The sequence below is a fragment of the Scyliorhinus canicula genome, chromosome 22 (genome assembly GCF_902713615.1).
Source record: "Scyliorhinus canicula chromosome 22, sScyCan1.1, whole genome shotgun sequence".
In the NCBI taxonomy this organism is placed as follows: Eukaryota; Metazoa; Chordata; class Chondrichthyes; order Carcharhiniformes; family Scyliorhinidae; genus Scyliorhinus; species Scyliorhinus canicula.
Genome location: NC_052167.1, coordinates 7,818,894 through 7,844,542, shown reverse-complemented (window position 1 = coordinate 7,844,542; position 25,649 = coordinate 7,818,894). Strand labels below are relative to the sequence as shown.

Here is a 25,649-nt window from a genome sequence, read left to right as displayed (position 1 = left end):
TTATCAGAATACTACGGGGAACAAGGATCAGGTTTAACATTAACACTGCACTGTACCGATGGGACATACGGTAGATCATTTTTTAATGCTATCTGCTGGTCCCTGGTGAACCACTGTCTAGAAAGAATCAGTCATCCATTTATCTACTTGGGGATTGGAACAGCCTTCACCAGAAGTCCATAACACCACTATTACTTTCAGAAACTATAGAACTATAGAACAGTATAGAACAGTACAGCACAGAACAGGCCCTTCGGCCCTCGATGTTGTGCCGAGCAATGATCACCCTACTTAAACCCACGAAACCCGTATACCCGTAACCCAACAATTCCCCCCATTAACCTTACACTACGGGCAATTTAGCATGGCCAATCCACCTAACCCGCACATCTTTGGACTGTGGGAGGAAACCGGAGCACCCGGAGGAAACCCACGCACACACAGGGAGGACGTGCAGACTCCACACAGACAGTGACCCAGCCGGGAATCGAACCTGGGACCCTGGAGCTGTGAAGCATTGATGCTAACCACCATGCTACCGTGAGGCCCCTTATGAATTGTTAATTCTTAATAACACATTATGAATTCCTCTCTGTCTGCACAGTTTCTCAATGACCAAAGTATATCTAACAAAATACTTTTAATAACTTCTTTAGAATGCATTCAGGCAATGTATAATTTAAATTAAAAATGTCCTGATAGTATAGCAGTTTGAGCTAAATCCTTAATAAAATTGAAATTACATCAGACATCAAAAAGGAGGTTTTCAAGAACATCTTCCAGAAAAGTAATCTGAGCAACTAAGACGGATTTCACACTGACACCAAAGTTGTGCATTGTAAATCCAAAGTTACACTTTAACCGAATTCCCAAGAGGCTCCACCTCCGGAAGCTCTCATTCTACTTCAGGATGTAGAGAAACATTTTCCATTGGGTTTCAAGTCCAGAACAAGGAGCTGTGAATATAGGATCGATCAAAAAGAATTTGAGGAATTTATTTCCACAGAGAGTGGTGTGCATGTGGAATTGAATGTCCGATGAAGTGGTTGAAGTCACCTGCAAATATCCATTGAAGAGGAGGCTTGCTGTCTGCACAAGGATGAAAGAGAGAGTCAGGGTTCGAAGAGGTAATTAGAGTGGGAGGAGGCATGTGTGGAGTACAAACAGCAAAGTGGATTTATTTGATCAGATGGCCTGTTCCTACGCTGTAGATATTTGTTAATTCTGTCACGACAGTCTCTGGCTTTGTACTTGGGCTGCAGGAGCAATGCATCAGCAGTGGTAAGGTAAACAATGCCACATAATATAAATATATCCCTACCTCTTTAAAATTACCATTTTGTTTTGCTTTGAATCACATTCTGGGTAGCAATTTGCGGAGATCTTATCTGCCATAGCTCATTTATTGAAGAATACCATTACTATTTTACAATGTCAATCTATTTACTCTAAAAGCTTTCAATTTGCTTTCAAAAAAATCTATCTTAATGTCACGTAGGCAATAATAGAAAGAAAGAAAATATGCCTTGCCCTGGGATAAATAGCTGCACTTCTGCCTGACTTAACCAGAGACTTCAGACTACATCCTATGGTAACCTGCTCCTGGACATATTGCTTTGTTATCTACCTGGACTTATTCTCAGGAGGCAAAAAAATTAGTTCTGGAATTATGTCACATTGGCCATTCACATTGTGGATCACACTTCAAGATGCCATCTAGGTGTTGTACAGTGACACATAAATTAACAAGTCTACCACATAATGTCAGCACCATTGATCATTGTGATTTTGGCATGAGAAGCATTTCCACCATCAATAATGGTACAATGCTTGCTGCAGGCAACACTCTGACTTTGTAGGTTTGATGTACTATATTTCCTCTATCAGCTGTATCATAAAGGGTGTGTGCATGCACATCACCACACACACACACGCACATGTGCACACACCCAAATATATTACAAGTACAATTCCATTGAAGATGTCAGAGTTTTGATAACACAGCTTCCCTGCAAGTTTTCTGGCTGAGACCATTCCCAAATGGCAAGCTGCATTTTCCTCATTTCTTTGTCATTCATGGTTTTAAACACTATTTTTCTGAAAGGCAGGGAGCGAGGGAGAAATGAGCTACTGTGCATTAGAGACAAATGTAAATCCCTTACATTTTTATTTTTTCCTTAACAATGTCAGGTGGATGTACCTATAATAAATTGGTGTTTATCAAATAGCTGCAGTGATGTCAATGTGTGGGTGGAGCTGGGCTGTCTGTCTGTCTTTTTACTTTCGTTTTGAGCTGAAAAGCTGCTTTGTGGCTCTGTTTTTGTTTTTCAGAGTTAGAGAGCTGTATTCAAGCAAGCAGATGTGTAATGATCTCTCTCTCTCTACAAGCTAAATAATGTCTTCAGCTCACTTGATAAAGTAATACTGTTTCTGTAGAGAATTTAAACCTACTGTCTTTGTAAAAAGGGTTTAACTTATGGATGTTGCTAGGAAAAGTATTAAGGGTTACTTAGAGTATTGTATCTGTGGGGTTACGTGCATTGGTAGTTGATAAGATGTTTCCTGTGTGTTTATATGTTAACTGGGATTCGACTTCCGGGAGGCGAGCGGAGCGGTCGCGCTAAAAGGGCCCCCCGCAGAGTGAAGAGGCCGGGGCCTTTATCTCGGCAGCGGGGAGGGCAGGGCAGAGAAGGGTACCCCCCCCCCACGAAAGGTGGCAGCAGAGACAGATCCACCCTTTCTTTCTCCCCCCCCCAGCGGCACCAGAGCGCAGGCCAGGAGCGGCAGCGGCCCGGTCGGTAGCGAGGCCCAGCCTGCGGCAAGGAGGAGCAGCGACCTAACCCCCCCCCCCCACCGGTGCGACGAGCGGCGACCCGGACAGAGCAGCGGGGACCGACCAACCCAACCCAACCCGACCCCCCCCCCCCCCCACCCACCCCAAACCGGCAGCGACCACCACGAGTCAGGAACAAAGAGACTCTGAACCAGAAGCCTCTCTCTCTCTCTCTCTCTACCCTGGGTGAGTGAGGGGAAAAGGGGAAAGGAAGAAAAAGAGAAGAACTTTTACAAAACCAAAACTCAAAAGAAAACTGTTAAAGAGAGGGGAGGGGGAAATATATACATATATATATTATTATATTTTTATTTATTTTTTCTCTCTCTCTTCTTGCACTTGTAGCCACCTGGGGTGACCACTGCCCAACACAAAATGGAAGATTGCAAGGATGGCAGGGAAATTGGACATGTTGTAAAAGCAAGCAGCTTGCAAAGCGCTTGTATATTCAGACTACTGCAGAAACCAGTTCTGACTGCTGCAGAAACCAGACAGCACTGTGAAAAGAAACCAGTTAGCATACTAATGAGGTGATACCGGGCGATCCCCAGGTACAATGGAAACAAGTTAAACACAAATCGATACATTGAATGGAAGGCCAGACTTCTCGGCGCCAAAGAAGTCCAAAATAATAAGTCCCAAGAACCGCCCCAGTGATCGAGGAACTGCCCCGTTATTGGGGAATTCAAATCAATCGATTGGGAAGAGACCCAATCGATTGTGAGAGTATAGAGGGTCCGCCCAGGTGGGCGCAAGACCCTGAGAGGAGTATAAGACAGAGACCGCGACCCCAGCTCTCTCTCTCTCTCTCTGCCAGCCTCTCCTTGACAAGCCAGCCCTCCCAGCAGAACACCGTTGCAGCAGAAGAACCTTGAGGAGGAGAGGTCTGGACAGCAGCCGCCAACAAGTAAGTGTCACAACGCACACTACGGGAATAGACACTCCTGACCCCCTTTAGTCCACAACTACTGGAAGCCTGCGGACCCAGGACAAAGCTAGAAGCAGTTGTTCCCTGATCCGGCAGTCCCCTTTTCCAGATAAGTATTTGGCCTATTAGTGGTAGGATTAGCCTAGTCTTATAGTTTTATATGCATGATTAGTAGATTACTGTAATATAATAAACGTGTCTTGTTTGAACTTACTAATTAGTGTATGGATTTATTGGTTTGAACTTGAACTTGAAACTTGTGGCGGTATCTTAACGATACCTGGCGACTCCAAAGCTAAGGAACGAAACAGAGCCAAATTGAGTGTTAAGCACACTCACCCAGAACGAGCAACACACTCTCTTGTCCCATCCAAAACAAGCCCACCTAAGAGGAGTTGTATAAAAGGGCAGCACGGCAGCATTGTGGATAGCACAATCGCTTCACAGCTCCAGGGTCCCAGGTTCGATTCCGGCTTGGGTCACTGTCTGTGCGGAGTCTGCACGTTCTCCCCGTGTGTGCGTGGGTTTCCTCCGGGTGCTCCGGTTCCTCCCACAGTCCAAAGATGTGCAGGTTAGGTGGATTGGCCATGATAAATTGCCCTTAGTGTCCAAAATTGCCCTTAGTGTTGGGTGGGGTTACTGGGTTATGGGAGTAGGGTGGAGGTGTGGGATTGGTTAGGGTGCTCTTTCCAAGAGCTGGTGCAGACTCGATGGGCCGAATGGCCTCCTTCTGCACTGTAAATTCTATGAAAAAGGGGGAAAAATGAAGTAGCAAAGGAAAGGAGGGTTGAGGGAAGAAAAAGGGAAGAGACAAAGAATAAAGATAGGGTGCGGAAAAGGGGGGGGAGAAGGAAAAATAAGGGGATAAGAAAAGAAGAAAGGGAAGTCGGAGGAAAAAATGCCAGAAGAGAGCCAGAGCAGATGGAGAAAGGGTGCCAGAGGCAGACAGGGCAAAGGGTGAGCCAGCTCAGGCGAGCGAATCGGAAGTATCGCCGCATCGAAAAGAGCTGGGTCGACAGGTGCACTCCCCCGCCCGGGGCCAGCGGGGAGCTGGAACTGGAAGGCAGCCTTTACCGAGGTGCAGAGGGAGCATCTGCAGGTACTGAAGGCAGAGATGAAGGCAGAAATAGAGGCCGCAGTGCAGGCAGCAGTGGCCAGGGCCATGTCAGGGGTGCAACAGGCCCCAACCAGACTAGAGGAGAAATTGGATACCCAAGGAGAGAAACTGGAAGCCCAGGAGGCGACCATTAAGGAGCTGGAGAAAGCAGCGACTGATGTGTGCGACCGGGTCACGGCCCTGGAGAAGGAGGTGGCGAGACTGGGCGCAACACAGGGGAGCCTGAAGGGCAGAGCAGACGACCAGGAAAACCGCTCAAGGCGGAAAAATGTCAGGATAGTGGGCCTGCCAGAGGGGAGCGAGGGTAGAAACAGCATACATGGCTGAGATGCTGGGCAACTTAGTAGGGAGGGAAACTTCCACCAACCCACCGGAAATGGACAGAGCACATCGGTCGCTGCGCCCGAAGCCCAAGGCAGGGGAACAACCGAGAGCAGTCATAGCTAAACTGCACCGGTACCAGGATAGGGAGACAATCCAGCGCTGGGCCAGGGAAAATAGAGCTTGCAAATGGGAAGGGCACGCCATTCGAATCTATGAGGATCTTAGGGCAGATGTAACTAGGAGACGGGCTGAGTTCAACAGAGCGAAAGCAGCTCTCCACAGGAGCAGAGTGCATTTTAGCATGCTGTACCCAGCGAAACTCTGGGTCACATACCGAAACAGGGAATACTTCTTTACAGCCCCCGCTGAGGCGAATAGGTTCGTCGAGGAGCACAGGTTGGAAAACAACCAGCGGGGGTAGGGACGAGGGGCCCCTGGCAAGGGGCAATGACACGCCGACGGGGGGGGTGGGAAGGGGCGAGGCAATGCCAGACCCCAGACCCCCACCCGGTTTCCTCCGGGTGCTCCGGTTTCATCCCACAGTCCAAAGATGTGCAGGTTAGGTGGATTGGCCATGATAAATTGCCCTTAGTGTTGGGTGGGATTACTGGGTTATGGGGATAGGGTGGAGACTCGATGGGCCGAGTGGCCTCCTTTTGCACTGTAAAGTCTATGATAAGAACACCCAGAACAAAGAACAAACCACTGCCCGAGGGACCGCTCCAGGTGGGAGGCCAGGCCCCAGCACGAGGGAACGAGAGTAATGGAGAAGGGACAACAGGCGAGAGTGGTGCAGGGTAGGATGGGGGAAGAACGGGCAGAAAACTGTAGAGGCCAGGCGGGGGAGAAGCGAGACAATAACCCCGAGAGGGGGGCCACCGTACTAGCAGGAAAGCTAGCGCCGGGGGGCACGCAACAAAGCAGGGCCGCAGCGCACCCACAACAGGGGGGGGAAGGCGCCAGGCAGGGGATGGGGGGAACACCCGTCAAAGTCGGGAGAGCAAACGGGGACAGGAATAGGGGATAGAGGGGCAAAGGAGGGGTATGCGGGGGGGGAGGGAAAAGGGATACTGGGGGGGGGGGGGGGGTGGGGGGGTGGCTACACAGGGAGAGAGAGACCGGGGAGGGGAGATGGAGGGAGGGAGGGACAAAAGAGGCCAGAAAAGGAACAGGGCTACAAAGTGCCACAACCAAGGGCTCAAAACAAGGAACCGCTGCAAGCACCCACCCAGTACGGTCTGTGGGCGAAGGGAGAAAGGGAGACCCCAGAGTGCAGGGGACTACTCGCGTGGCGGACACACAGTGGACGGCCATGGCGGGTGCCCCCGGAACAAGGGGAAACCCTGGAGCGCAGAGACCCGACCGCATGGGGAGAGTAGCGACAGTGGCCATCCTGACGGCCCCCTAACAAAGGGAAACCCCAGAGGGCAGGGGCACGTCCACCAGATAAGTATGGTTAATCCCACAGGAGCGAGGGGGCAGAAGCCCCCCACCAGGATAGTCACCTGGAACGTAAGGGGACTTAACGGTCCAGTGAAGAGATCCAGAGTCCTCACCCACCTCAGAAATATGAGGGCTGACATAGTCTTGCTCCAAGAGACGCACCTGAGGGAGCAGGACCAACTGCGGATAAGAAAGGGTTGGGTGGGACAAACCTACCATTCCTGCTATGGGACAAGGGCCAGGGGGGTGGCAATCCTGATCGGCAAGAGGACGATGTTTAGGGCGACAAAGACGGTTACAGACCCGGGGGGCGGTATGTCATGGTCAGCGGGGCCCTGGATTGGGCACCGGTAGTTCTAGTCAACGTGTACGCGCCCAACTGGGACGACACATGTTTCATCAAAAAGACCATGGCAGAAATCCCGGACATAGCGACACATCGACTAATCATTGGGGGGGGGGGGGGGGGGGATAGGGAGGAAAGGGTGGCTAGGCAGAAGCTGGTTGGCTCCATGCTGGAGGTAGACCGAATACTCCGAGGCACCGACCATAGAGCTCCTGGCGGAGAGGAAAGAACTACAAAGGAACTTTGACCTGCTCTCCACCAGGAAAGCAGTGCACCAACTCCGCCAGGCGCCCGGGACCCTATACGAACACGGAGACAAAGCACCGCCTGTTGGCACACCAGCTGAGAAAGCAGGCAGCCACCAGAGAAATTGCGCAAATCAGGGGTACCGGAGGCACGTTGGAAACAGAACCAGAGAGGATTAACAAAACCTTCAAGGCCTTCTACTAAGAGCTGTACACCTCAGAGCCCCCAACGGGGAAGGCTGGGATGAACCGGTTTCTTGATGGACTAGACATACCAGTCGTGGGGGAGGGCAGAAAACGGGACCTGGAAGCACCACTAGCACTGGGAGAGATCATGGACAGCATTAGTTCCATGAATACGGGGAAGGCGCCGGGACCGGACTGATTCATGGTGGACTTCTACAAAAAATATTCGCGACAGCGTGGCCCCGCACCTGCGGGGGATGTACACAGACTCGCTAGCTAGGGGCACACTGCCACCTATGCTAGCACAGGCCTCAATCTCGCTGATAGCTAAGAAAGACAAAGACCCAATGGAATGTGGGTCATACAGACCCATCTCACTGCTGAACGCAACGCCAAAATACTGGCCAAAATCCTAGCCAAAAGGCTAGGATGTACCAGAGGTGGTCACAGAGGACCAGACGGGCTTCGTCAAAGGTAGACAGCTTTCCTCGAACATCAGGCGCCTGCTGAACGTGATAATGACCCCCTCCGGGGAGAGAACACAAGAGGTGATCGTCTCCCTGGACGCAGAAAAGGCCTTCGACAGAGTCGAATGGGAATACCTCAGAGGTACTGGAGCGGTTCGGGCTTGGAACAGGGTTCACCGCTTGGGTAAAGCTCCTATACAACGCTCCCATGGCGAGCGTACGGACCAACAATACCAACTCCCAATACTTCCAGCTGCACAGGGGCACCAGACAAGGATGCCCACTGTCCCCGCTACTGTTCGCACTAGCAATCGAACCGCTAGCAATCGCGCTCAGGGCAGCAAAAAATTGGAGGGGGATCCGAAGGGGAGGCAGAGAGCACACACTATGCAGATTACCTGCTCCTCTACATCTCGGACCCACAGAGCAGCATGGACGGAATCATTGCGCTCCTCAACATGAGCAAAAGCGAGATCTTCCCAGTACACCCGCAAAGGGGGGGGGGATGTTCGAGGTAAGTTGGGAATGATCCATTCCGATCTACATCCCCAAGGCCTTTTTCAAAGCGCTGGACAAACTAATCATGGCGTTCATATGGGGGGATAAAAATACTAGGATCCCAAAGAAGGTCCGACAAAAAACAAAATCCAGGGGGGGGCTAGCCCTCCCAAACCTACAATTCTACCACTGGGCGGCAACAGCCGAGCGAGTAAGGGGATGGATCCAGGAGCCAGAGGCCGAGTGGGTGCGCGCGGAGGCCTCCTGCGTGGGGACCTCCCTCCGGGCCCTCGCCACGGCAGCACTCCCATCCCCACCCAAAAAACACTCCAGCAGCCCAATGGTGACAGCCACCCTCCAATCCTGGAACCAACTGCGGCAGTAATTTGGCCTGACCAAAATGTCGGACAAGGCTCCCATCTGCAACAACCATAGGTTCACACCAGCACTGACTGACGCCACCTTCAAAAGGTGGAGGCAGGACGGAGGGACACTGACAGTCAGGGACCTATACACGGACGGCAGGATCGCTACACTGGACGAACTGACAGAGAAATTTCGGCTAGCCAGTGGGAACGAGCTACGGTATCTGCAGCTCAAAAACTTCTTACGAAAGGAGACAAGGACGTACCCACAACCGCCACGACAGACACTACTGGAAGACCTACTGGACGCAAGTATCCTAGATAAAGGGAACTGTAGCGACATGTATGACCGACTGGTAGAAAGGGCCGACACCGTACTGGACACAACAAGAAAGAAATGAGGAGGAGGACCTGGGGATTTAGATCGGGTGGGGACTCTGGAGCGAGGCACTGCATAGGGTCAACTCCACCACAACGCGCGCAAGGCTCAGCCTGACGCAACTAAAAGTGGTACAAAGAGCCCACTTAACAGGAACGCGTATGAGTAGGTTCTTCCCGGAGGTGGAGGACAGATGTGAACGGTGCCAAAGAGGCCCGGCCAACCACACCCACATGTTCTGGTCTTGCCCCAGACTTATGGAGTACTGGACAGCCTTCTTCGAGGCTATGTCCAAGTGATGGGGGTGAGGGTGGAGCCATGCCCAATAGTGGCGGTCTTCGGGGTTTCAGACCAGCCAGATCTATTCCTGGGGAGGAGGGCGGACGCCCTTACCTTTGCCTCCCTGATCGCCCGCCGTAGAATCCTGTTTGGCTGGCGGTCAGCAGCACCGCCCAGAGCTGCAGACTGGCTGTCCGACCTCTTGGAATCTCTCCAAATGGAGAAAATCAAATTCGCCATCCGAGGGTCAGACGACGGCTTCCACAGAACGTGGGAGCCATTCATGCAACTGTTCCGGGACCTGCTTGTGGCCAACGAACAAGAGGAAGAATAGCCGGGTGGCCAAGAATCAGGGGAAAATGGTCGGGAGTCGGGGGAAGGTAGCCGGGGCATGGAGGGGAGAGATGGACTGGGAGGAAGGGTGGGGGGGGGGGGGGGGAGAAACGGCTAAACCTGAGGAGGGAGGGGCGAACCACCGGGGGGGGAGGGGAAGACAGCTAAACCTGGGGAGAGGGAGACAAACCGTGGAGGGGGGGGACAGGAGAGGAGGGCCGGGGGGGGGGGGGGGGGGGGTGCTGGGAAGCGGGAGGGAGGAGACGGGATGCCAAAACGTGCATGACATCTCCAGGAGCGGGGAACGAGGAAACTGGAGATGACCCCCCCCCCCCCCCCCCCCCCCAGGCAGTCGCCTACTTATGTGGTGTGGGTAATTTTGCCAGATGTACAGAGCTGCCGCTGTCGAGCTGGTGCACAATACCCCACCAGTTATTCCATTTCACATTTTATTATATTTTTTTTATGTTGGGGTGTGCCCTTCTCCTCTAAATATGTGTATATATATTATATATATGTTTCTTATTCTGTGTACATAACGGTAATTATACCTTGTTCAAAAAAACCCAATAAAAACATTTATTTTAAAAAAAATATGTTAACTGGGTTCATAGAATAAACATTGTTTTGTTTTAAAAATACTTAAGGTCTCTGTTGCATAACACCTGGAGAGTTGACCCTTGTGCTCCCCATAACCAAAATCTATTAAAAGTCGTGGGTCAGGTGAACTCCATGGTATACTTTGGAGTTTTATAAACCCTGGCCCATAACAACAATAAAATTTTGGTTCATAAATGATTTGGTATTGCAGAGAAACGGAATAAAATAACTGCTGTGTGAACCTCATTATGTACTTGCAATTTCCACAAAAGTATTGTTCCACACCATGTCCTGCTAGAAAGATTACAGCTCACACACACTGGCAAAAACTTTGATTGCAAATATAACTTCTTTACTAACATACAAAACATATATTGGTGCACACCAGTAATTGGGCCTTGATTCCTCACTTGGAATTTTTAAACTTTATTTTAAAGTGAAGCTTCAGTTGCAACAGAAAAACAGATCCAAAGTAGCCCAAGTGTGACGTGGTAAACACCAAATTGCATACAAATCTAAATGAAGTAAGCTTGAAAAATGTTGGTGTCATCATAAAAAGAAAGACTTATACCAATGATAAAGGTAATAACACAGCAGGGAACCAAGCTGAATGTAGAGTGTACACAAGAGATCGAAAAGGATAATAAAAGGAGGCAGAGAGAGAGAGAACAGGAATGGAATAGCTGCTAGTATGAAAGGGAACCAAAAAGCCTTTTATTGATACAAACAGAAATCAGAGAGTCAGCGGCTGGAACAATTAGGCTGGGACAATTAGGGACCAAAAAAGATGTTCTTGTCAAAGCGGAGGACATGGCTACATTTCATCTGTCTTTACAAGAGAAGAGAATGCTGCCAATGGACCAGTAAAAGAGTAGGTAGGAGTGTTATCAGATTGTACAAAAAATAGAGAGAGACAATTAATTTTGTAGTAGATGCAAGCACAACAACACCTGGCAAGAAAGGTAGATAAATCTTTGAAGATGGCAGGACAAATTGAGACAGCTGTTATCGAAACATCAGTAAAGAGGCCAGCCCACAGCACCTGAAAGATGTGCTGGGGACCTCTGAAATTCCCTGCTAAGCATCTGCACTGCAATTGTCCAGAAACACTAACTTTCCCTGAATAATTGTGCTGCTCTGGGGAGCATCCAACTAAACAATTTAAATTGCTAACTTTGGATGGTTCTGCCAGTGTTGCTAAATGTTGCTCTGAAAACATAAGAAATACAACCATTTATAACTTCAGCGTAACTATTTTAAATTCCCAGTTCAATCCCCTCATGGGACACCCCACACTCCGAACGCTACAGAGGACTCCCCAAAGTCAACCCCATCACACCTTAGTATCCATCCCAAACCCCCACCCACATGGGATTTCCCACTCCACCTCCCCCATCATGACCTGACCTGACCCCCCGATCCAATGTCCTGAACACACACCCCCCTTCCCCCCATCCTAATAATAAACTCGGTTTGTTCTCACTGGAACGACAGAGGTTATGGGACAACCTGATAGAGGTCTACAAAATTATGAGGGGCATAGGTAGGGTGGATAGTCAGAGACTTTTTCCCAGGGTAGAGGGGACAATTACTAGGGGGCATAGGTTTAAGGTGGGAGGGGAAAGGTTTAGAGGAGATGTACGAGGCATGTTTTGTTACACAGAGGGTAGTGAGTGCCTGGAACTCGCTGCCGGAGGAGGTGGTGGAAGCAGGGACGTTTAAGGCACATCTTGACAAATACATGAATAGAATGGGAATAGAGGTATACGGACCCCGGAAGTGTAGAAGATTTTAGTTTAGACAGGCAGCGTGGTCGGCACAGGCTTGGAGGGCCGAAGGGCCTCAAGGTGTTCAAACTCATGAAGAGTTATAATAGAGTAAATTAGGAGAAATTGTTTCCAATGGCAGAAGGATCAATAACCAGAAGATGCAGATTTAAGGCAAGTAGTAAAAGAATCAGAAGAGACATTATAAAAAGAAAGTTGCTAAATCTGCCTCAACGGATGATGGAATCAGAATCAATAATTTTCAAATGGAAGTAATTGGAACTTTGTTTAAAAGGAAAAAGAAAATCACAGAGCAATGGGGAAAGGGCGAGAGTACTTGGATAACTCTACCAAAGAGCCAGGACTGGTAGGATGGGCCGAATGGTTCCCTCAATGCTGCATCATGCTATGATTCAGTAAAACATTGCACAAAATACCGTCGGCAAAACAAAAGCTCCTTTGATGGTTAGTGGATGATGGCAGATATGTTTTGGAAAAAGTTAAAACTTTATAAAGTTCCCTGATTATTCAGAAAGCTTATGACAGACACCAGAGCCGTGCAGACTAGAGGTAGTGATCTATGCTAGAATAAATCACCCTAATGACAACTGTAGCGGCAGCATTAGATCAGCAGTCCAATTTAGGGATGAGTAAATCCATATTTTTCTTATTGTGAACTTCAAGGTACAATGAAGATGGGCTTGCGCTGGGCTGCCATGACCTTACTGACACACTGTCAAAGATAACTCAAAAAGAATGGCAAATTGAGAGAAAATGGAAGATAAGCTGTACTTCAGCAATGAGTCAATATTTTTCAGACAAGGAAGATTGGAGTGTGGGTGATGGTGTGGGCGGAGAACTGGCAAAGTAAGGAAGAGTGGGAAAAAACAGAAAACAGAGACAACACATCTCCCGAGGAACTGATTGCTCATGCATGCCCTCAACTCTGCTTTGGGCATCCTTGCTCTAGCTAAAATCAATCCCTGTTCCCGACTGCTGTCTCTGCTCTGGTACAGTTCCATCAGTGCCGAAGTTTCGGTTCGTCTCCTCAGTCTCGAGAATAAAGAATTCAATAAGTACATTGATGGAGAGCTTGTCACTGTACAGTGACGTTTAAAAATGTATTCTGAAAATAATTGGTTTCACCAAAAATAGAAGTTACAAGGATGAAAGTTAAACACTGAAAGGGGTTTTCCTTCACACCACAATACAGAGGCTGTGACATATCCCATTAGCCTTTTGAGATTGGGGTTTGCACCAGCTTCTTCGAGCCAGCACCAGGAATACCCTCCTGCAGCCATTGAGGATGTCCGTTTTAATACTTCTATCCAGAATTTTTCAAAGCCTGCAAACCAAATATTTTTTGATGCAAATCATATATTTTATGAAATTGTGAATAAAGAATGTGGCGGCAGCATGGGGGCAATCAGGTGGCACCCTCCAGCGCGAGTCCTTTTCCAGTGAATCTAACCAAAGGTTTAATCTTGCTTGCAGTATCTGACACTGCAAGAACTAACTGCACCATGACACAACAACGCAAATCAGTAGAAACAGTATTTCTAGATAGACACTGCCTCCCAATGGCAAAAGCAACTGGTAATTCGAATTAGAAATGCTATTCGTGATGATCCTAACTTTGGGAATATTGTCAAACATAATGCCCGAACATTTTTTTACCCAACCCATCCTCACCTCCATCACCCCATTATAATCATTAGATAGAGGTCTCAACTCTTAACTGTTCCACAAGGTGTGAATCAAAGAATATAATCAAAAGTTTACGCTGCCAAGCTGTTTAATCCTGTTGTTTCCAAATCCTCCCACAGGTCTCTTAACACGTGACACAGGCACTGTACAAGACATTATTATGCTTTCATAAAGGTCAATCAGCTCACTCGATGCTGTGCATTTCAATCAAATTTAGGAAGCATCAACAAGCTGGAATGAAAAACAAAAGGTTGCAATGGATTTCAAGCTGGAATAAATGCTGCAGAATGAAATTGAGAGTCAAGAAGAAGTCAATCTTTTGGTCCATCACTGATTAAATATTGTGCACCCATGTTTCACCCGCATATTAGCCAGCTGTGAAATATTTGTCACAAGAGGGTGAAAACTGAATTCTATGTAATAATATAGAGGTGAATGCCTTTGAATGAATGGATTCCACAAAGTGCTCTAATGGAAGTAGCAGCACATAACTCTCTTTGGAGTATACATTATGGCCTTTAGAGTTCAGGTAACATATTTGCTGCTTATTTAAACATTTTTTTTAACCTCCCAATTAAAAAGGGTTACAAGGCTATAAATATGCTTAATACCAGCTAATAATACTGTGCATGTTAGAATATTCCTACTCAAACAATATACCCTCCAAAGTGACCACGGAGACATTAATCCTCCCACCCACCATCACCCATTTCAACAAATCTGGTTTTATCTTTCATCACCCTGATATTCCAAGTATTGATTACTTCTTCCCAATATCTTAAATTCACCAGAATAATCCTGTGTCTGGAAAATAGTCTTTTATCTGTATTAATCTATGGAACCCTTATTTGAATGTTTTCGCCCATCTTGAATTGTATTTTGTTTCAGTTCTGATGACAACAAATATACAAAAAGAAAAAGCCGAACTGGGAATACTTGGCTGCAGTCAGCATCCATGAAGAAACAATAATCAAGGCCTGAAGCCCTTCCTGAAAGAATTTAAAACGAATCACAACAATGGAGTGACAAATGGGCAGCACAGTGGCCAGCACTTTTGCTTCACAGCACCAGGGACCCGGGTGCGATTCCCGGCTTGGGTCACTGACTGTGCAGAGTCTGCACATTCTCCCAGTGTCTGTGTGGGTTTCCTCCGGGTGCTCCAGTTACCTCCCAAAAGATGCCCCATCCCGAAAGACGTGCTTGTTAGGTGAATTGGACATTCTGAATTCTCCCTCAGTGTACCCGAACAGGTGACAGTGTGGGGCGACTACTTGTGACACTAATAAAGATTATTATTAAAATGGGAAATGGAGAAGCAAATATGAAAAAAAAAACTTGCATTCCTATCACCCTTTTTTTTAAATAATTTTTATTGGAATTTTTTACAGAAAATATAAAACATAACGACAAACAATGAAATGCAACAAAATAACCCATAATAACTGTGACACCCCCAGACCGTATCGGCGCATGTATCACATCCCCCCACCCCCCCAACCCTAATGAACAACAAAAGAACTTAAAAAATATTAAAATTAAATAAACAAACATAGTCATTGTCGGCCCCCCCCTTTTCCCTCCCCGGGTTGCTGCTGCTGCTGTCCCCGTACCCTATCGTTGAGCCAGAAAGTCGAGAAAAGGCTGCCACCGCCTAAAGAACCCTTGTACCGACCCTCTCAGGGCGAATTTGATCTTCTCTAGCTTAATGAAACCCGCCATGTCATTGATCCAGGTCTCCACGCTTGGGGGCCTCGCATCCTTCCATTGTAGCAAGATCCTTCGCCGGGCTACTAGGGACGCAAAGGCCAGCACACCGGCCTCTTTCGCCTCCTGCACTCCCGGCTCCTCCTATCACCCTTTACATGACCACAATACATGAGCATCCATGAATAGCGCTGATGACAGTTGTTAGGCCAAAATAAAGGTACCTATTAGTTCAAATGGGAAAATTGTAAAGTGCAAATGGCATTGACTGGTGAAAATCAGGAAACTGAAAAAGAACAAGGGCTTTGAAGCTAGTGGACCGATTGGGGAATTCTGAAGAAGTGCATACTGGAAAGAAAGGAGATTGCTCTTGCAAAATATAATTTTGGCCTTTAAATTTCAAAATAGCAGAAAATATTACATTACTGGCGAACTAATCCAAATAAGTAACTAACTCCAACACATACATTGCTGTTTTGTCCTGCTCTATTGGCAATATGTTCAAGATTCTGACTCCCAATGATTTCTCAACATTTTAGATGCTTTAGCTTGTTAAAAGTTCTGGTCTATATTTAATATTTTGCCAATCTCAATACAATGGCATTTGAAGTTCAAGAGAATTGTCACTTAGATATAGTTTATTTTTATTAAGAATAATCATTTATATGGCAGCTCGGTGGCACAGTGGTTAGCACTGCTGCTTCACAGCGCCAAAGTCCCAGGTTCGATCCCGGCTCTGGATAACTGTCGAGGTGAGTTTGCACATTCTCCCCGTGTTTGCCAAGGTTTCACTCCCGCAACCCAAAGATGTGCAGGGTAGGTTGATTGGCCATGCTAAATTGTCCCTTTATTGGAAATATTGAATTGGGCACGCTAGTATTTTTTTAAAAAAAAAGAATCATCATTAATCCCAAATTCATCCCACCTATGAAAAGGATAAAATACTTGTTTATTTTCTGGATCATACAGAGATAAGGTTCCTCTATTGATAGAAAATACCGTGAATTAATGGAGAGAGAAAATAGTTCTAAAGTATTTATTTATAGCCACAATCACTTGCATCCAGAAATTATAACTGCTCTGACGCCTTTCTGCATCAAGTGTTTGAATAAAGAACACAAATCCTACATTGCATTTATAAATGGGAAGTGATATTGGAGATATTACTCTTTACCTGTTCACAATCTTTTTTATTTAGAGAAAACAAGGAAATTATTTCTTGCATCATAAACCTGGCTGCTATCACCAAGCCATGTAGACAGAAATCCATCGACAACAATCATCACAATGCTGCCCAATAACCAACAGGAAAGACAGACATTATTCCAAGAAGGACGCTGCAAATATAACATTTTTCCCCTCAGGTAGGGTGTATGGAATTGCAAATGTAAAGCTTTCCTTACCCAACTTGCAAGGGGTATCCTCAGGCAGATCAACATCCAACATGAGGTCATCTTCATCAAGATCACCCGACTCCAGGTTATTCAGAATATCCTGAAGGAAAATCAGCAAAGTAACAATCTCAGATCTGCACACAAAAGGAAAGTCACATTTCCCTTGGATAAAACATAAAAAGGTAGAAACTGGGTTCTCTCTTCCAAACAAATTCAGATGCCATCTCCATTTTTCAAAGTTGTATGTTAGCAATATGTTCCACAATTTTAGTTTAAATAATCGTTTGCATGTTAAAAATTTGCATTTATCAATTTTTAATCAACTTTTACTTTAATATGATTTCCAGCACATTTCTTCGCTTCATGGTTAGGGCCATGATGTCCTGAATTAAGAGATTAATAAAGGTTGGGAAAGTGGCAGAAAAGAACAACAGCATGGTACAAGCAACAGAATGTACCTCACCATTGACTAAAACGAGACAATGCCAAACACTAGGATAAAAATATTATTTTTAAAAACGAAATGAAATAAAAAAATGAAAATCGCTTATTGTCACGAGTAGGCTTCAATTAAGTTACTATGAAAAGCCCCTAGTCGCCACATTCCGGCACCTGTCCGGGGAGGCTGGTACGGGAATCAAACCGTGCTGCTGGCCTGCTTGGTCTGCTTTAAAAGCCAGCGATTTACCAGCCCCTAATGTAAACTGGGTCTGAGAATTTCTGGCCAGTAAGTAACAATCAAGGCAAAGGGGTTCAGGCAGTGAATTGTTGCCAATAAAGGCGCAATCGCTTATTCTGTCTAATTTCCCATCGGCACTGGTAGTCAAACTCTTCAAATTTTTCACTTTGCTTCCTCCTGCAAACAGATGGGCATAGACACATTCAGAACTATCGACCGGAGATTTTATTAGGATAACAAAACCAAGTACAACCATATAAGCCCTCACCCTTGTTGCCTTCCTCAATTTGCCTCTCAACTCTCACAGGGACATCAAGCACACATATATTGACTTATATTTGACTAAAATATACCTTCAAGGGTTATGAAAAGCAACCTGTACAGACAAAAAAGGCAAAAGAGATAACTAAGCTTAATTTCAAATGAAAGCTTTTCTCTGCTTAAAGGAAGGTATTTGCTCCGACACAAGGAGGAAGTGAATTCAGCGTGCAGCGTTGGAGAGACCAGATAATCAGTGCAATGTGATATGAAAATAAAATTCTAGCTGCATTTGAAAGAGGATCCAGTGTTCCAGTCAGTGAATAGGACAAATAGTATTGATCAGCTGGAAAATGAACCACAGCAACGGCACAAATTAACTCCCATGGAACACTGCCTGCTCCTGTAATGTGCTTTCGGAGGCAAACGTTTTGTTGCAGAAAATCTCCCAAGCTAGGAAATCACAGGTTTTTAACTATTGGCGAATCAAAGACAGGAAAATGAAGGCAGAAAACAGTTCTCAACTATTTAACGCATTCTGTTTCTAATAAGCGATTGGCAGTGGGGGAGAAAAATAGCAAATGCTGAAAACCCAAAGTAAAAACAGATAATGAACAGGAGGGTTCTCTGCACCAGAAAAAAAAATAACATATGGCTTTAATGTTTTTGGTGATGGGATAGGTTATTTAATGTTCTGTGCAATGTTTTAAGCAAGGCTCTCATATGGAAATTTGGATGTGCTGAACAATCTTACAGGATAATAAATCATAATTTCAAGCAATGACCAACCATTAGGAGTGCGACAGCTTTTTTTAAAAAATCATTCACGGGATGTGGGCATTGATGGCAAGGTCACCATTTATTGCCCATCCATAACTGTCCTTCAGACAATGCTGGTGGGCCGTCTTGTTGAACACAACGTTGTCGCCTGCTCAATCATTTTAGTGGACGGTTAAGATTGAACTACATTGCTGTCCAGTCACGTACGGACCAGGTTGGGCAAGGACAGCAGATTATCTTTGCTGAAGAACATGACGAGAATTTAAGTTCCCTAGAAGTCATGACAATATTGAATTTGCATCTCCTGACCTGGTTTCCTGGAATACTAGTTTCGTAACATAACAGTTAGGCTACCACACCCCTTGAATGGTGCCACATGCTAGAAAGAGTCAACTGGTTGTTCTGAGACATGGTTGTTGATTCAACACTAGTCCAGGACATGCACAGCTAACAACTCGCATTAATAGAGTCTTCAATGTCATAAAATATCGCAAGATGCTTCAGGGAAATATAAACAGACAAACATTGCACTGAGACAAAGAGGCAAGGGTGGGCACAAATATATGCAGAGGGACAGGTAGCATTGAGGAAGCAGGGGGGGCTGCAGAAGGGCTTGGACAGACTAAGAGAGTGGGCAAAGAAGTGGCAGATGGAATACAATTCGCAAATGTGTGAGGTTATGCACTTTGGAAGGAGGAATGGCGGCATAGACTATTTTTGAAATCAGAAGCTCGAAGAGACTTGGGAGTCCTTGTTCAAGATTCTCTTAAGGTTAACGTGCAGGCTCAGTCGGCAGTTTGGAAGGCAAATGCAATGTTAGCATTTATGTCAAGAGGGCTAGAATACAAGAGCATCAATGTACTTCTGAGGCTGTACAAGGCTGTAGCCTGACCCCATTTGGAGTATTGAGAACGGTTTTGGGCCCCTATCTAAGAAAGGATGTGCTAGCCTTGAAAAGGGTCCAGAGGAGGTTCACAAGAATGATCCCCAGAATGAAGAGCTTGTCGTATGAGGAACAGTTGAGGACTTTCAATCTGTACTTGGAGTTTAGAAGTATATGGGGGGGATTGAAACAGGATACTGCGAGGCCTGGATAAAGTAGGCATGGAGAGGATGTTTCCACTTGTAGGAAAAACAAGCAACAGAGGACACAATCTCAGACTAAAGGGGGCGATCCTTCAAAGCTGAGATGAGGAAGAATTTCTGCAGACAGAGGGTGGTGAATCTGTGGCACTCTTTGCCGCAGAAGGCTGTGGAGGCCAAATCAGATTGTCTTTAAGACAGAGATAGATAGGTTCTTGATTGATAAGAGGATCAGAGATTATGGGGAGAAGGTAGGAGAATGGGGATGAGAAAAATATCAGCCATGATTGAATGGAGGAGCAGACTTGATGGGCCGAGTGGCCTAATTCTGCCCCAATGCCTCATGGTCTTCTGGGTAGATGACCAAAGGGGTTTGCTTTAATAAGGATCTTCCAATAGCAGAACAAAATGGATGTGTGGATATTTAATGAGTAAAGTTCAAAATGAAGGGTCAACACAGCTGACAAAGGGCAGAGTGGCAGAGGAAAGGACTTGTATTTATACTTGTTTCATGGCCATGGGGATACCTCAATGCACACTACAAACAATGAGGATTTTTTGTGAAATGCAATCACTGTTTTAATGTAGAAATGGAGCAGCCAATTGCACACAGTAAGATCCCACGTACAGGAACTCTATAATTATCAATGGATCTTGGTTGAGGGATAAATGTTAGTCAGGATCATAGTTCATGGATTGGAGAGGTCTAGGAAGATTGTAGCAGTGGGAAAGGTGACAGAGATTGAGAAGCCAACTATAAATAAATTGAAACACGCCAATGAGAATTTTAAATTTTAAACGTTGCTGTGAGGGGAGCGCGCAACAGGTGACAATGCAGGTCAGCACAATTGTGATGAGTTAGTGGGATTTGGTAGGGGATATTAGAACAGGCAGAAGAATTTTGGACAACCTGAAATTTATGAAGGGTTGAGGGTGGGAAGCCAGTCAGGAATCAGAAAATCAAGAGGTGGCAAGTGCAGAGGTGAGGGTTTGAGCAGGTAGGCAATGCTAGAGGTGAAATTAAACAGCCTTTATGACAGGCATGATGGGAGAAGCTCAACTTGGGAGACAAATCGAAAGGCAGTTGCCAACATATAAATTCGGCTGACAGTACAATGGTGATAATGGTGAATTGGTGCAGGCACCATTATTTAACAAAGTCAATCAACCCAACGGCCTGTTCCAGTAGCTCAAGTGAACACTAAAGGTTCCATGACAGTATTCAAGCAGACAATCTTGCTCAAAGTTCCTAATAGATCAACACCACTAAAAAGAGAGTAATTGGTTGCCATCGCACCGTTGTTTATAGAATTATCCTCTGTGCAAATTGGCTGCCACTACTGCTGACATCATGGTCAATTCAATTCTAAGTAATGGTTTGTGTATTAAGGGCTTTCACGCATTTGAGGTGTCAAAAAGCATAGTTAAGATGCGCATCTCTCTTTCCTAAATGTAGTCAAACACTTTTTTCTTTAAATGGAAACAGCCTCTAGAAACTGGCAGTGATGAACAGTAGCAAACTGAGTTAGCATTCGTTACCTGTAAAATCCTAACTGTGGATCACTCGGCCCGTTGACAAATTCTGACCATGAAACAAATTCATATGTTTGGATCCATATCCAAAAACAAACTCAGTTAGTTTCCAATAATCCTCTTACTCTCCTTAATATTTCTTTAATCACCTTCAAGTGAGAAACAGGCCAAAAACAATAGGCTGAGAAAGGCAGTGAAGACCGGCAAAGTCTGAATTCGAGAACAAAATGACATTTAACATTATAGAAAACCCATATCGTTTGCTGGCATGTAGATAATGCAAGAGTCCTTCCTGTGTATTTCCTTTTTCCCCATTTATTTAATTTTTATTATTTTGAACCGTGGATCCATAATTGGGATGTGCCTTTAAGCAGAAGACTCAAGATAAACAGCCTGCTTGCCAGGACACTGCATTCCCAGGTTTCGTATTTTGGAGAGGAGATTAGACTTCTCAGCTCAGATTGAATCTTAGGAACCAGCTTTGGAGGGACTCGGTTCAATGGCTAACTGGCAGCCAGTGGGTTGGCCATGGACAGTGTTCTGCCTGACAACGGTCAGTGATTGGGTCCTGCGTGATGCTTTCTGAGAGAACTTAGCAGAAGGTTTAGACCTTGGGAGGGGAAAGAAACATTCTCTCACTTGCGTAAAGTGAAACAACTACTCTGCTGTTCTGAAGGCAGAGTGTGTCTGGCACATCCTTTGCTGGAAATCTGAAATGATGCAGAGTTTGCAGAGAATGTAGGCAACCTTGCCAAAGAAAACCATCTCAAACCTAGAAGGACGGACAAAAACAAAAGCCTGAACTTGAGAAAGACATTGACTCAAAGTCATCCCAGTACATCAAGGATCCTTATCCTTTTATTAATATTGTCTTTCCCTTGTGTGTGAGAGAGTGAGAGCAAGTGGGTTTTATAAAGGGGTAGTAGATTGTCAGTTACATTGTTGATCAGTTTAATTATAATACCGTCACTAAGAAAAGGTTACTTCTGTTTTAAATTTACAAACCTAGTAACTGTAGTTTATTGGGCTTAACCAAGGATCTCAGGTATTTTAAATAAAATATAATTTCCCCAGTGTTGCGACTTAGGGTCAAGTAGATCTAGAATTAACCACTCACCAGCCCAGGGTGTCATGACAATAGTAAGCAGGTAGCAAGAAGCAGGATGGGTTCTATTAGGGACAAAAATTGGTATATTTAGCGCTGAAAGGCAAGGCTACAAACAAAGTTATTTGCATCGGTGTTTACTAATGAAGAGGATAGTGACCAAAGATCAGTAGCATTAGATGGTCGAGATAATGGAAGGGGTAAAAAATGCTCACAAGATGTACAGGAAAGGCTGGCTGTTCCTAGACTGGCACAGTTGTCCAGATGACTTGAATTCCAGAGTCACAAGGAAGGAAGAGTTGAGAAAACCAAGCAACTTGCCATAATCTTCAAAACCTCCCCAGATGTGGGGAGATGCAAGACTTTTGGAGAGATTGGCAAATTCATTCATAGATATTCATTCACAGAACATACAGTGCAGAAGGAGGCCATGCGACATACTTATTCAAATAAGGTGGCAATGACACTTCTGATATTCACAGGCCAGTCAGTTTACCTTCAGTGGTGAGTAAGGTTTTCAAAACAATAATCAGGGAAAACAATCAACAGGAACTTAAGAGATTTGTTAATTAAGGAGAGCCCGCATGGATTTGTTTAACACAGATCATGCTGGACTAGAGTAAAAGCAAAATACTGCAGCTGCTGGAACCTGAAACAACAGAGAATGCTGGAAAAAAACTCAGCAGCTCTGGCAGCGACTGTAGGGACGGGAAACAGCGGTAATGTTTTGAGTGATGAGTCATACAGGCTCGAAACATTAATTCTGTTCTCTCTCTCCCTGCAAATGCTGCCAGACCTGCTGAACATTTCCCACATTCTGTCTTAACTAATCTAACAACTTTTTGATGAAGTAACTGAAAAGATTGATAAGGGAATGCAATGGATTTTGTCTACGAATTATAAGAAAATGCTTCATAAAGTACCACATAAAAGGCTGGTGAACAAAATTGAGACTCACGGACGGTCAGTGTCAGCTTGGGTAAAAATCTGGCTGCTGAAAACAGCAAGTTGTGGTAAATGACTCAAGAGTCATCAAGCTAAGACCACTGCTTTTTTGACAATACAAATTTTTTGAAAAACATTTTTGAAGGTCACATTTTGTAAACCTTAAAGACAGTTTCCAAAATGGACTCTTGAGGGCCAACTGACTTTCTCTTGTGGTATCAACAAAAGTTGAGATCTGCTGCTTTATTCTAACAATATAAATGTGTTTTTGTTCTACTGCAAATATAGATGAGACCTACTTATATATCAACACTGCTGTCGGTCTACTTTTGGAGACCATCATTGGTCAGTCAGTTCCTGATGTAGCAAGTGCATAACTGAAGCCGGTTCTGCTCACCCAGCAACTAAGGTGTAAAGTCCCACCTTTCCCGATATTCTGGTTCACATTTTCACATCCACACTTTGTACTCCACATCGCCCATCATGTGAGCAATCTTCACTTTTCTTCTCCATCTCCTGTTTTGTGGGGAGAGAGCAACAATAACGGAGCAGAGGCTGGAATGGTTGAAGTGCGGCCCGAACAAAGGAATTAATCTGAAAATGTCAATGTCGCTGTAATACCTTCTCCCTTCATTTTGAAGTCTTCACTGATGTATTGCTCAGGGGCTCCTCAATCTGTCGGGCACGGGTACTGTATCACAATTCAGAGAAGAGTATCTGCCCAAACCAATACTACCCAAAACACTGCTGGAACCCATCGGGTTCAACCGCAATGGAAAAGAATGCTGAACATTCGCAGTTTTGCAGGAACCCAACTCCCATGAACGGTGGGACTTGACTGTATGTTCATTACTAAAGCCTGTTCCTCTTATCCTAGCACAAATATAGATTACAAAATATAAACAGATTCTGGAAATTTTCTTCAGGTAAATGCCAAAACATAGCTCACAGAAATTGACACAACAGAATCCAATCAAAACATGTAGCATAAAGAGAGAGAAAAAAGTGAACATTTTGGATGTGGGCTCTATCAAAACTGGGAAGTGAAATCAAGAAAACCTACTGCACAGGAGAATTGGGATGGGAAAAAGAATGGATGAGAATTGGAGTTAAAGTGCTAATACCTTTAGAGGCAGCTAGTCAATGGGTTCATAGGATTGCAAAAAACTCTTATCAAAAATAAGAGAGATGAGAAACAGTGCATGGCATAAAAAGGTAATCTCAGTGAGAAGTAAAAGGCTAAGAGGTAAAGAAAAGAAAGTAAAGCAGTGAAAAGACGAGAAGACTTCATAAACAGAAGCTGACAGATGTGTTATGTACTTGCTGATTTCAGATACAGAAGAAACCTAATAGATTTCTAATGAATAGCAATCAAACAACTTCATATGATTCAGCATCCACCTATATTTATTGATCTTGCTGTTGTTCTTTGTTTATTCATCCTGGGCTTCACATTAAAAATATAGCATTAGCTTGAATCTTACTGCAGGCTACCACGGAGGCTGAACAGGGCCTACTGGAATCGATGAAACATCCCTGGTTTTTTTGCAACAAAAAAGTGCTGCAAAAGACTTCCATACACTTGTATGTAATTCAGGAACTTAAACTCAAACTGAATGTACAAGCAGACTTTTGATAACCATACATAATTTGGGGGGGGAGAAATCAGCCAAACCGTTTGTGATTTATGCTTTTACCATGTCAGCAAGCTTTAGTGTTGAGCCACATCATTAAATTACATGTGCTTTACTTCAGGATATAGCAAATATATGAGCCCTTGTAAAAATACTGACAACTGTCACAGAAGGTGTGTGAAATCGGTACAGATCATGAGAACCAAACTAATCTCATTAAAGCCAATAATATTCTGACCCAATTTTCAGGTGCACCAAGTCTTGAAGAAATTAAAATGTTAAAATTACACGTCAAATATCTTCTCTTAACACACAAATAACTAAAAGAGTAAAATCTAATATTCTTCAGGACAACCAAATTCCAAGAAGATTACTGACAATTATTCATACGCATCTTTAATGACACATTGCCCCAATTCAGAACTATAGCACAATATTCTCAAAACTACAAACAGCAGAATTAAAATGAAACATAGTACTCCCAACAACTCAGCACTATCATAGTTATAAGTACGGAAAATTACTGTCATTTCTTTACATTTTCTACCTAACTAGTGTAAACGGCGTGCTTTATCAAGGTGCTGGATGTTAAATTGGAGCACTCAAAATTAAGATCCGTTTTTAAAAAATACAAAACATATTCCCTTCTTCACGAGTACAAATTTGGGGAAATAATGGACAGTAATAGGTTTCAAGATGACAGATTGGATGATGAAAT

At 44.9% G+C, this 25,649-nt stretch overlaps 1 protein-coding gene across 11 annotated transcripts in view; it reads right to left on the bottom strand.

Annotated features, from left to right (window-relative positions):
* LOC119956020 (serine-rich coiled-coil domain-containing protein 2-like) overlaps positions 1–25,649 on the bottom strand; it is a 643,754-nt gene that overhangs the window by 460,952 nt on the left and 157,153 nt on the right. For all 11 annotated transcript variants that reach the window (XM_038782737.1, XM_038782731.1, XM_038782738.1 and 8 more), the window contains one exon: positions 16,924–17,014. In XM_038782737.1, coding sequence (XP_038638665.1) covers positions 16,924–17,014 — 91 coding nt within the window. The remainder of the gene's footprint in view (positions 1–16,923; positions 17,015–25,649) is intronic.